At 40.4% G+C, this 13,319-nt stretch overlaps 1 protein-coding gene across 1 annotated transcript; it reads left to right on the top strand.

Annotated features, from left to right (window-relative positions):
• The first annotated feature begins 922 nt into the window (after positions 1 to 922).
• Positions 923 to 3,981, top strand: ppp1r3c2a (protein phosphatase 1 regulatory subunit 3C2, duplicate a). The gene is made up of 2 exons (XM_063014701.1): positions 923 to 936; positions 1,988 to 3,981. Exons 1-2 carry the CDS (start codon positions 923 to 925, stop codon positions 2,922 to 2,924), a joined length of 951 nt encoding a protein of 316 aa, XP_062870771.1. The 3' UTR covers positions 2,925 to 3,981.
• Positions 3,982 to 13,319: the final 9,338 nt, after the last annotated feature.

The raw sequence follows: 13,319 nt of genomic DNA, 5'->3' as shown, positions 1-13,319 counted from the left end.
ATGCTTAAATTATATTAAAAAAAAGACCTGCACAACTTTTTTTCCCTTTTATTATTTGTTTTTGTTTTAATTCTTCTTTTTCCTTTTATTTATTAATTTATTTATTATTTGTATTTATTAATTAATTTATTATTTGTATTAATTAATTAATTTACTTTTTATTTTATTTATATATTATTTTTATTAATTAATTCATGTATTTATCATTTTTATTTATTTATGTATTTATTTATTGTTTTTATGTATTTATTTTTTAAATTTTTTTATTTTTCACAAAAACTAATAAAATTTATTATTTATTTAGTATGAAATGAAATTAGTGTTCAGTTCTGATTGAGTGATCTTATCTCTGGTTACACTGGTCTGTGTAGAATTCTGTTCTGACTCAGATTTTGTCAGTGTTGGGTTACTTTAGGTTCTCGGTCCTGGGTTTGATCCCCCCAGACGGGGTGTTCCGAGTCCTTTTTGTGTGGAGTTTGCATGTTCTCCCTGTGTCTGTGTGGGTTTCCTCCGGGTGCTCCGGTTTCCTCCCACAGTCCAAAAATATGCAAGTGAGGTGAATTGGAGATACAAAATTGTCCATGACTGTGTTCGATATAACCTTGTGATCTGATGAACGTTGTGTAATGAGTAACTACCGTTCCTGTCATGAATGTAACCAAAGTGTAAAACATGATGTTAAAATCCTAATAAACAGACAAACAAAACTTTAAGTTCTCCTAAAACCATGCCAGTAGGTAGACTGACTACTGTAAATTGCTCCTAGGTGTAAATGATGTAGTGAATGAGTGAGTGTTGTGTGTTGCTGAGCGGTACTCTGTCCTGACTGTGAAAAATGATCTAAAGTTCTAACTTATTCTATTTTTTGTCTGTTTTAGTGAAGCTTTAGTGAAGTGAAGTTTGAGATTTTACCCACCGGACCATGAGCGCTGCAAAGTAAGAACCATACACTAATTTATTTTATCTTCCTTTCTTTATGTGTATAATACACTGTTCTTACCAAACTGCAGTGATGTTTAGTCGTGTTAGAACCGAGAACCACTGATCTGCACAGTTGCTGTTACTGGAAACACTTTCAAACTTCACTAAAACAAACAGCATCCAATAATTTCTATTTATCAAATAATCAAATTAAAAAGTCTTTAAAAAAATGCAGAAGAAGTAAAAATTAAACCTCATTTTCAATAAAAACATTAAAACATTCTACAGTGTCCGAATCTGCACTGATGAGGCTAAAATTTATTATGGCACCTTTTAAAGACGCAGGACATAAAAACAAACAAACAAAAAATAATAAATAATAATTGTTCAGTGATGCTGAATTTGTGGTAAATACAAATATTAAAATTAAATATACTGTATCATTCAGCTTATTAAAATCTCTCAAAGTAAAGATATGAGCCTATAAAATAACACTAAAAAATTTAAAAGTGATTTTACATATACTATATGGCCAAAAGTATTTGGACACCAGGCCACAAGCTTATAGATTAGATGGATAGATGGATGGACGGACGGACGGACGGACGGACGGACGGACAGACAGACAGACGGACAGACAGACAGACAGACAGACAGATAGATAGATAGATGATAGATAGATAATAACAAACAAATAAAATAGTGACCTCTATGTGATCATTTTAGTTATAACAACAGCCGCTTTTCTGAGAAAGCTTCTCACAAGAATAGAAAGTATGTCTGTAGGAATCTGTGCCCATTTAGTCATAATTAGAAGGTGTGTCCCAATACTTTTGTCCATATATACGTAAATAGAATTAGTAAAAGACAACACCTAGAAAATACTAACATATTTATGTGAAAGTATTTATTATTATTATTATTATTATTATTATTATTATTATATATTTTTAATATTATTATTACTTATTGTTATTATTTATTATTAATATTATTAATAGTATTATTTTTGTATTATTGTTATCATTATTTATTATTATTATTATTAATATTATTATCTGATCAGATTACTTACCTATCTGCTTCTTTCTCCGTTTAGAGTGATGCCGGTGGAGCTCAGCATGCACATGTGCCAGAGTCCCCCTCCTTCAGTGGACCAGATTTTGGGGATGTCCTTTCTAAGAACATATCGTTCCCTCCAGAGACCTGGTTCACCCTCGTCCGATCATCACTGGGCCCGGGTCAGCAGACAGAGCCTGTCTCCTACCTCCCCCCTGACCACGCTGGGCTTCCCCGGTCTGGATGGTACGCTGAAGAAGAAGAAGAAGAAACGAGTCGTCTTTGCTGATGATAAGGGGCTGGCCCTGACGGCTGTCCGCTATTTTACGGCAGATCCTTCAGAGTCTGATGCCAAAGTCCAGTCTCCATCCATTATTCCGAACAAAGAGCCGTCGGTCCAGTGCAGGACACTACGATACCGGTTGGGCTTTCCTCAACCCTCGGGTGACTCTGACCTACTGAGTCTGGTGAAGCTGGAGAACTGCCAGTTGGTGCGAGGATCTCTGCTCGGGAAGGTCCGGGTCCGCAACATCAGCTCCGACAAGACGGTGCACGTCCGCATCACGTTCGACTCCTGGAGGACCTACCATGACATCCAGTGCATCCCCATGCACCAGACTGATGGAAACCCAGAGACAGAACTGTTCCTGTTCACAGTGTCGTTCCCAACGACCCAGAACCTGCAGGATCGCCTGGAGTTCCGCGTGTCGCTCCGTCCCAGACCCGGTGGCGCCGTAGTGTGGGACGACAACAACGGAAAATACTATCAAATCCTGGTTGACGTTGTGGATGAAGAAGAAGAATTTACTCAGGTTTACAAGAAGCCTTTATTGGCCCCTCAGTTTCTCCAGTCGGGGCCCTCGAGAATGAGCCCAACGTCTCCATACAAACCCATAAAGATTACAGTCGAGATGTGGAACAGTAATGAGCTGGTTAGTCTGTAAAGTAGTAACATGGGAATAGTGCATTGGGACTTAAATGGCAGGAGCTTCGGTCACAAAGGCTGCTTAACAAACATTCATTCATACCGAGATGATAGAAGATGTTCTGATGGACCAAGACCAAACCAGAACCCCTGATGGAGGTTTTTCATTTAATTTGTCACCAATCTGGTGTCTGTTTGACAGTTTATTTGGATCATTTAGGTTTGCGTATATAAAGTATATGGCCAAAAGTATTTGGACACCCCATTTCAAAAACAAATGCTATTAAAACAGAGCGACCTACAGCCGTGTGATCATTGGCTTGATCATGTCTGTGGGAATTTATGCCCACTAGGCACTAATGTTGGTCAAAAAAGCCTCAGCTTACGTTCAAGTTCATTCCAGAGCTGTTCCGTGGAACACTGGAGTATCTTTAAACCAAGGTCTTTACTGAAATAGCAAAGGTCCTTCCCTAAACTGCTGCTGCAAAGCTGAGAGCATCTGATTTTCTTTATACTGTTGGCAATCGCTCTGGCTGAAACACATGAATAAAAAAATTTGAAGAAGTGTCCCAATACTTTTGTCCATATAGTATACAGACGGCGAGAGAGATGCCGGTCTGGAGCAGTGGTATTCGATCTGTAAGTGATGGGATTTCTCACCCCTAGATAGCACTAGTGTCAGACAGCCATAACCACTTATGACCGGGAGTTCAAGAGAGCATAATTGTCGTTTGGCTTTATCATATGAATCAATCAGGCACTACCCAATCACAGGCATCTAAGAAATAGGGTTTGATCCTTAAATGTCATTTATATGTCTACCTGTGTACCAGGTGATCCATCAGAGATGATAATGAACATCAGCACTATGTAATTAGGGTCTCGGATTTCAAGCTGGGGATGAACGCTTCCTCTCGGGCCTGTCTGGGTTTTTTACTGTCATCTTGCAGTGATTATGTGTTTATGTGTTTATATAATATGTAAAATGTACCTATGTATTTGTGTATTTATTTATCGTGTTTATGTTTATGTATGTATGTATGTATATTTGTATTTAAGTACAGCTCTGTACAGATTAAAACATGAATTTTTGAGAAGACGTTGATGTATCCATTGTGGTTTTCTTTCCAGATAGTAAAATCTTAAAAGTAAAAGTGAAGTAACTTGGCTAACCAGGTTCCAGAGGTGGAACTAATTTACTCTTAGTTCTAACTACATTCACATCTGTGGTATTAAACAGACACTTTTATCCAAAGCAATTTACAGTTATGACTGAATACATTTCAAGCAATTCAGGGTTAAGGGCCTTGTTCATTGACCAAACATTGGGGCTTCAAACGGCAACCTTCCGATTACTAGTCCAGTACCTCAACCACTAAGTTACCTCTGTCCTTGATTCAAGTACTAAAAACAATTCGAGCAATTGAGAATTAGGATCCAACATTGGCAGCTTGGCAGTAGTGGGAATTGAACCAGCAACCACCCGATTACTAGTCCAGTACCTTAACCACTAAGCTACCACTGTACTGTATGCAAGTACTAAAAACAATTCAAGCATCTGAGGATTAGGGGCTTTGCTCAAGGACCCAACATTGGCAACTTGGCAGTAGTGGGAATTGAAACAGCAACCTTCTGATTACTAGTCCAGTGGTGCGACATTCTTACACCCTAGCCGAGCGTTGCCAGCCTGGGAGCTTAACAGACACAAGTGTCTATGTCTAAAGGATGGAGGGAGGAATCGGGATACCGTATTGGAATTGGGACTGGCGTATTACAGTGTGGCTGGTGAAAAGAAGAGATTGTAACTGCAGGGGTCTGCAGAGGCACCATCAACCTTCTGATTACCAGCCGTCCGGCTGGCCGATAGCACAGCTGAGATTCAAACCCAAAACAATCCTTAAGAATTTAATGAATGTAATTTAAATGCTTTTGCTGACATGGAAATATCAGATAAATACAGCAGCTAAATATACACCGATCAGCCATAACATTAAAACCACCTCCTTGTTTCTACACTCACTGTCCATTTTATCAGCTCCACTTAACATATAGAAGCACTTTGTAGTTCTACAATTACTGACTGTAGTCCATGTATTTCACTACATGCTTTGTTAGCCCCCTTTCATGCTCTTCTTCAATGGTCAGGACCCCCACAGGACCCCCACAGAGCAGGTATTATTTAGGTGGTGGATCATTCTCAGCACTGCAGTGACACAGAGTTTTTAAACACCTCACTGTCCCTGCTGGACTGAGAATAGTCCACCAACCAAAAACATACAGCCAACAGCGCCCCGTGGGCAGCTGATGAAGGTCTAGAAGATGAGCGACTCAAACAGCAGCAATAGATGAGCGATCGTCTCTGACTTTACATCTACAAGGTGGACCAACCAGGTAGTAGTGTCTAATAGAGTGGACAGTGAGTGGACACGGTATTTAAAAACTCCAGCAGCGCTGCTGTGTCTGATCCACTCATACCAGCACAACACACACTAACACACCACCACCATGTCAGTGTCACTGCAGTGCTGAATCATCCACCACCTAAATAATACCTGCTCTGTGGTGGTCCTGTGGGGGTCCTGACCATTGAAGAACAGCATGAAAGGGGGCTAACAAAGCATGCAGACTACAGTCAGTAATTGTAGAACTACAAAGTGCTTCTATATGGTAAGTGGAGCTGATAAAATGGACAGTGAGTGTAGAAACAAGGAGGTGGTTTTAATGTTATGGCTGATCGGTGTATATACTGATAACAAACTCACAGATCTGCAGGAATAACAGAACACAGGACGTCTATAATTCTAAAGTCAGAGTCGTTTACCGACATCACTTTATATTTTACTCTGGCAGCACATGACGTTCTCGGTACTCTTTCTTTGTACAATCCTTTCATTAATGGAAAGTAAGTGTGTTGTTCCTCGCCTCCACCTCAGGTCTGTTTACACCTCAACATGCAGCCACAGGAAGTGAACTTGATCTGACATCATGTCTGTCCTCCTCAAACTGTTTTTAAAAACCTGAACATTTCACAATCACGTCGACTCAAAGTGAATCGTTTCTTTCTGTATAGTAGTTGAACAGCTGGAATTGTTGACAACAGCTGGGCAGCAGTTCCAGTGTTATTCATTTGTGTCTTTTCCCCCTAATATTTTTTTAACACACTTTACTTTATGCTTATAAACACAGTGCTGTGAAAAAAGTACTTGCAACCTTCCTGTTTTCTTCTATGTTTGTATATTTGTCACAACTATGTTTCATATACGTATCATTAAACTATTTTTTTAATCATGAGTATATTTATTAAAGAATAAAAGTACATTAATAGTCATACCTGCCCCATTAGCTACTAAATAAAACAGTAAATGTCCACAAATGTCCACAAAAGTCCTCATAAATGTCCTAAAAGTCATAATAAAGTCCTGTCATTAAAATGTCTTAGAATTCCTCATGAACATCCTAAAAGTCATTCAAATGTCTTAAAAGTCCCCATTAATGTCCTTAATCTTCCAATAAATGTCCTAAAAGTCACCATAAAACCCTTAAAGTCCTCCTAAAGTCCTAAAAGTCATCATAAATGTCCTAAAAGTGCCCATAAATGTCACAAAAGTCATCAACATGGCTTACAAGTCCTCATAAATGTCCTAAAAGTCATGAAAATGTCAAAAATGGCCCAATAAATATCCCAAAGGTCCTCATAAATGTCCTAAAAGTAATCAAAAATGTCCTACAAGTTCCAATAAATGTCCTAAAAGTAATCAAAATGTCTTAAAAGTCCTTATAAATATCCTAAAAGTCATCATAAATGCCCCCTAAGTCCTTATAAAGTCCTAAAAGTTACCATAAATGTTTCAAAAGTTATTATTAATGTCCTAAAAGTCATCAAAAGGCCTTATAAATTCTCAGAAATGTTCTAAAATTCCTCATAAATGTCCTAAAAGTCCTCATAAAGTTCTGAAAATCCTCATATATGTTTTAAAAGTCCCCATACATGTCCTAAAAGTCATCATAAATGTCCATAAAGTCCTCATAAATTTCCTAACAGCAGTGTCATTCTACACCAACAGTATTTATTTTTTATTTAGGACAGAACAGCATGTACTTGGTACCCACTCTTTATCTTTAAAGAAAAAACCCTTCCGTTCCTGAAAAAGCAGTGTGTTAGCTTTCACCCGCTTTCACCTGATACCTTTTGTTATCTGAACATGCAGCCACAGGAGTGTGTGTTTCACTTCCTAAAGCTAATTTAATGAACTGATCATTTCAGCCACTTCAGGTCAAACAGGATTCTCCTCAAACCTACCAGTAAGAGGTCGGCCACACTACACAGCCTCGGAAATCACCGCATGAACCACTTCAGATTGATGGTTTTGGATTGCTGGGTATCGCACACACACTATATGGACAAAAGTATTGAGACACCCCTACTAATTTAGGAATTCATGTGTTTTAAGCCACAACAGCTGCTAACAGGTGAATAAAATTAATTGTATAAAGTAAAATTATATGCTTTTAACTTTGCAGCAAAAGTTTAGGGAAGGCCCTCTCCTAGATGAACTGGAACAACATCCGCAAACACAGGTTTGATCTCTAGTCTTGGGTTACTGTCTGTGTCGACTCTGGCTTGTTTTTTCACTGTTATTTGGCAGTGAAGGAGCTTAGCGTGTCTCTCTCACGGCTCTGTGTGGGAACCCAACACTAGCAGATGATAAGAAAGGGCCGCAGATTGGACACGTGTGGTCCGGCTCTCCTGAAGGGTCAGTACCTCACAAGAGAACCTGGGATTAAATCCTCAGTGGCGCTATCGACTCAGCTATGCTATCAGCCAGCCAGGTGCCTACACAGACACACGATTTGCTGTTTGTCTGTAAGGGGTGGGTCAACGGCTGAACAGGGTTTCCTCATAACTGCTGCAGTTACGACCTCTGCTGGCTGATCGAAGGTGCCTGCACAGAGACGGGGGATAATGGAGATCAGTGTGTGACTCTCAGTGTGCGATACGGATCTCCATATGAACCTGCATTATGCAGGTGAAAAAGATTGGTACATTTTACATTTTCGACATTCAGCAGGCACTTTTATCAATTTGAGCAATTGAGGGTTGAGAGCCTTGCCCAGGGGCCCAACAGTGGCAACTTGGCGGTGGTGGGGCTTGAACCAGCATCCTTCTGATTACTGGTCAAGAACCTTAACCGCTGAGCTACTACTGCCCTACATTGGTTCAGTGTGTTAGTTACAGCTCTCCTCAGTCAGGAGTGGAGGTGTGCAAGAGTAAAGGAGAAATAGGGAATTGGATATGACTAGAGGCCAGTGTAAAGCACCAACCAATAGGTGATGCTGTACATATAAAAGAAGCATTAATAGGCCGCTCAGGTGGCGCAGTGGTAAAGTACACTAGCGCACCAGAGTTGGGATTTCGAATACATCGTATCGAATATCAGCTCTGTCTTTCCGACTGGGCTGGGCGGCTGCATGAACAACGATTGGCTGTCGTTCAGGGTTAGGGGTAAGAAAGTCGGATCATAGGTCCTCACAGCCCTGGTTCTGGACTGCTTTGCTTGGGGGGGCAGTAAAACCTAATGAGGGGGCATGTTGATAGTCATGTTTTTGAAGCCAGAAATATATTCAAGGCTTGATTTGTGCATGAATGATGACAGCCAAGCTATTGATACTGGCTTAAAGTGATGTATGAGGTAAAGAAATAAAAATGCATGTTTTCGAACTTAAACTTAAAACCCAATGATTAAAAAATACATGTTGATTATGTAAATGGAGAAAAAAGATTATCTAATTGTATTTCATTTTAATACGCCCCCTTAATTAAATTGCCATTAGTTCATTAGCCTAACCGCTAACGGCTAATAAAATAATTTAAGCAACACCTATGTAAGAGGTAAGTAACATTAAAGCAACGAAAAACCACAGTTAAGCAAATATTACCATGTGGAAGTCAGTTTAAACTCAGAAGAGTGTTTACCAGTATACCTGCCTCTCGCTCACACTAACAGAACATATACTGCCGAACTGAACTGTTTGGGGCAGTCTGCCGATTTTTATATGACTCAAAGAGCCAATCAGGAATAAGCAAAGAAATATCTTCACACTGTAAAACAAAATGCATTTTTGTGATTGGTTCAGAGATAATTTTAAAAATAGCCGTTGCTTGCATTGTGCTTGGGGGGGGCAAAGACACAATTTGGGGGGGCAATGCCCCCCTCAGCCCCCCCATAGCGCCGGCCCTGGGTCCTCATAACTGGTGCGACTGCGACCCCTGCTGGCTGACTGATGGCGCCTGCACAGGGCTGAGGAATAATGCTGATGGGGGTGTGGCCCTCCGTACACAGTGCCCGTGAAGTGTATGAACTCGACTCGTGCAGGTGAAAAATGCAGTCTGTACTGACTGTACGTGCCGGAGGGGGGCGTATGTCAGTTGAGAGGCGTCCTCAGTCAGCGGTGAAGGGTCGAATCAGTATAGAGGACACAATCAGGGTAATTGGACACGACTAGATTAGGGGAGAAATATTGGGGGGGAAAAAGTGGGAAAAATAGAAAATTAAAAAAAAAAAAAGAAGCATTAATAAAAGGTTCAGTCCTGTATGAATAAATGAGTGTGGCCAAATATTCCAACAATTTTGAAACACATATTAAACAGCTTGTCTTTGTACTTGTCTTCAATTGAATACAGGTCAAAAACAATGATTAACAAATCTCTCTTTACATTGTTCCTACAACCTCCACTATTTTGTTGATGTTTTGTATTTGTAAGTCATTTTTAACACATATAACTGGCGCGTCAGTAGATGAATGATAACGTTTCATTCCTTGGGAATGTGAGGGGAGTAGACGACAGCTTTTGCATCATGTCCATCGGTTATCAGTTTGAGTCATAAGTCAGTGCTTAGGTTAACATGGAATGTCTGGATGAGTCTGTATCAGTCGGAGAACATTCCATGTTAAAAGATCAGGGTTTGTTAGGGTGGAAAATGACGTAACACCTTCTTGCTGCTTCTTGCAGTTTCATCATTTAGTATCTAAAAAAATGCAGTGACTCATTTAATGAAATACAAAATATAAATACATAAAGATTATTATATTATTATTATTATATACTGTATATATATTGTTTCTGGTGGTGGTCACAGGACGCTGCCCACGGGGCGCTGTTGGCTGGATGTATTTGGTTGGTGGACTATTCTCAGTCCAGCAGTGACAGTGAGGTGTTTAAAAACTCCAGCAGCGCTGCTGTGTTTTATCCACTCATACCAGCACAACACACACTAACACACCACCACCATGTCAGTGTCACTGCAGTGCTGAGAGTCATCCACCACCTAAATAATTCCTGCTCTGTGGGGGTCCTGTGGGGGTCCTGACCATTGAAGAACAGCACGAAAGGGGGCTAATAAAGCATGCAGAGGAACAGATGGACTACAGTCAGTAATTGTAGAACTACAAAGTGCTTCTACATGGTAAGTGGAGCTGATAAAATGGACAGTGAGTGTAAAAACAAAGGAGGTGGTTTTATTGTTATGGCTGGTGTATATTATATTATAATCGTCACCCAGACTTAATTTTCTCTCTGTATAAGGTGAAGTTTGGGTTTTACTCCCACCACTGGCAAAGCATACTGATCCACGTACTTTGTACCTATAGACGTTTGAGGTGATCGTGGTACCTGCTAGTTGCCTAAAAATGGCCAAAAGTTAGTAAAAGTTAATGATTGGCTCCGTGAGAGCTCTACAGTTCAACTTCTAAGCATTCAACCACAGATAAAAACACCACTGCTGTAAAGTCCATGATCCTCTTTGTAATTATGGCTGTCGTCAACACAAACAGTAAATGTAAGTCTAGTCTAATAAACAGATCTTTAATTGGACCTGGGTTGGAACTGCCGGGTGAGAAATCAGGGAGGAGCATTAAATTCCTAAATAGTTTGAGAGTTGGTTCATATACGACTGCTCGAATGGAAACTACCCTTCATAGCCCTTGAGTTGCTTCATCTCAGTGTAGCAACACTGTACGACTCCTGCACCCAACCATGCTCTTCCAGATAAACCCTCCACTTTTATTCCTAACCGGTTACACCCGGATTCACTCCTCAGATGCGTTTACGATACTGAAAACATGTGAAACATCAGGGCTGGAAATGAATGTGGGTGGATCATCTGGATACAACCGCCGTTTCATAATCAGGTTTTGGTGCCCTCCCCAGTTTAATTGTTTAGCAAACACTCCAGTCTGACCTGAACCTGTGGTTTGAACTCTCAGCTCGAGATCTGCACAGACCTGAAATTACACTGATCAGCCATAACATTAAAACCACCTCCTTGTTTCTACACTCACTGTCCATTTCATCAGCTCCACTTACCATATAGAAACACTTTGTAGTTCTACAATTACTGACTGTAGTCCATCTGTTTCTCTGCATGCTTTGTTAGCCCCCTTTCATGCTGTTCTTTAATGGTCAGGACCCCCACATGACCACCACAGAGCAGGTATTATTTAGGTGGTGGATCATTCTCAGTACTGCAGTGACACTGACATGGTGGTGGTGTGTTAGTGTGTGTTGTGCTGGTATGAGTGGATCAGACACAGCAGCGCTGCTGGAGTTTTTAAACACCTTACTGTCACCGCTGGACTGAGAATAGTCCACCAACCAAAAATATTTAGCCAACAGCGCCCCGTGGGCAGCGTCCTGTGACCACTGATGAAGGTCTAGAAGATGACCGACTCAAACAGCAGCAATAGATGAGCGATCGTCTCTGACTTCACATCTACAAGGTGGACCGACTAGGTAGGAGTGTCTAATAGAGTGGACAGTGAGTGGACACAGTATTTAAAAACTCCAGCAGCACTGCTGTGTCTGATCCACTCATACCAGCACAACACACACTAACACACCACCACCATGTCAGTGTCACTGCAGTGCTGAGAATCATCCACCACCTAAATAATACCTGCTCTGTGGTGGTCCTGTGGGGGTCCTGACCATTGAAGAACAGGGCGAGAGCAGGCTTCCACAGCAAATCTCAAGTAAAATCTATACTTTGCTATAATTCATTCCTCTGTCCACCTGTCTGCTTACAAAATCCCTGTCCACTGTTTAAGGATTCATCCAGTCATGACAAATAGACCAAAACTAGCAAAATATTGGCATTTATAACCATACTTGATTACCATGGCAGCACCACCCTGTTTATAATGAGTGTTGATGGAAATTTATGGGAGGGAAAAAAAACCCTCGAGCTGTTTGATTTCACCTGGCAAAGCAGGTCGGGATGCATTCCATACACCCAAGTATCAGAAAAATAATAAGCGTAAATAATTTAGTGTGGTACAGTGTGGATCCAATAAACAGACATGGTAAATAGGGTGAACATGTGGCTTTTATCTATTTTGTAGCCTTATGATACCTTTGTTTTGACCTTTTCCTGTGACTAAATGACTGTAACACAATTATTTCTTTAAAATGGTTTAACAAATATAAATTAATTTATAAGTTTAATGTGGATTAAAAATGTAGATCAATCATCCGATGGTTAAAAACGTTCTGTAATGCTGTTTGATTCCAAAATCCTTGGTAATTCTGGTTAGTCTAGTGACATCGACAGTGTGTGCGCATACAGTATAAATAGGGAAAGTTTGACTGCATTTATTAAAGCTTACAGCACTCTTTCTGATTTTTTTTTTTTCATTTTTGCATGTTTGCTACACTAAATAAACACAAAATACAGTTTTACTGATCATTTTTAAAGTAAATGCCCCTTTACATTTTTAACATTTAGCAGACGCATTTATCTAAAGCGACTTACAGTTGTGACAGTATACAATCTGAGCAATTGAGGGTTAAGGGCCTTGCTCAAGGACCCAACAGTGGCAACCTGGTGATGGTGGGGCTTGAACTGGCAACCTTCTGATTACTAGTCCAGTGCCCCACTAAGCTACAACTGCCCTAGTTTAGTTACCCCTACCTTTAGTTACCAATTATTCGAATCGACCAATTAATCAAATTGAATTTATCATTTGGTTGGCTCAGTGGCTTGGTGGGTAGCACTGTCTACTCACAGTAAGAAGGTCCTGGGTTTGAATCCCAGGTGGAGCGGTCTGGGTCCTTTCTGTCTTGAGTTTGCATGTTCTCACCGTGTCTGTGTGGGTTTCCTACAGACGCTTCGGTTTCCTCCCACAGTCCAAAGACATACAGTCAGGATACTTGGAGATACAGTATTAAAATTGACCCTAGGTATGAGTCGTTTCTCTGTGATGGACTGGCAACCTGTCCAGGGTGTTTTCTTCCTTTTGCCCAGTGAATTGTACCCACCGCGACCCTAAATAAGACAAAGCGGTGATAAAACAGACAATGAATGAATGAATTAATTAATCACAGCGTTTAATTAGACTATACACACACTCAGGCTTG

This window comes from Trichomycterus rosablanca, chromosome 18, assembly GCF_030014385.1.
Source record: "Trichomycterus rosablanca isolate fTriRos1 chromosome 18, fTriRos1.hap1, whole genome shotgun sequence".
NCBI lineage: Eukaryota > Metazoa > Chordata > Actinopteri > Siluriformes > Trichomycteridae > Trichomycterus > Trichomycterus rosablanca.
This window is presented reverse-complemented; position numbering and strand designations above follow the sequence as displayed.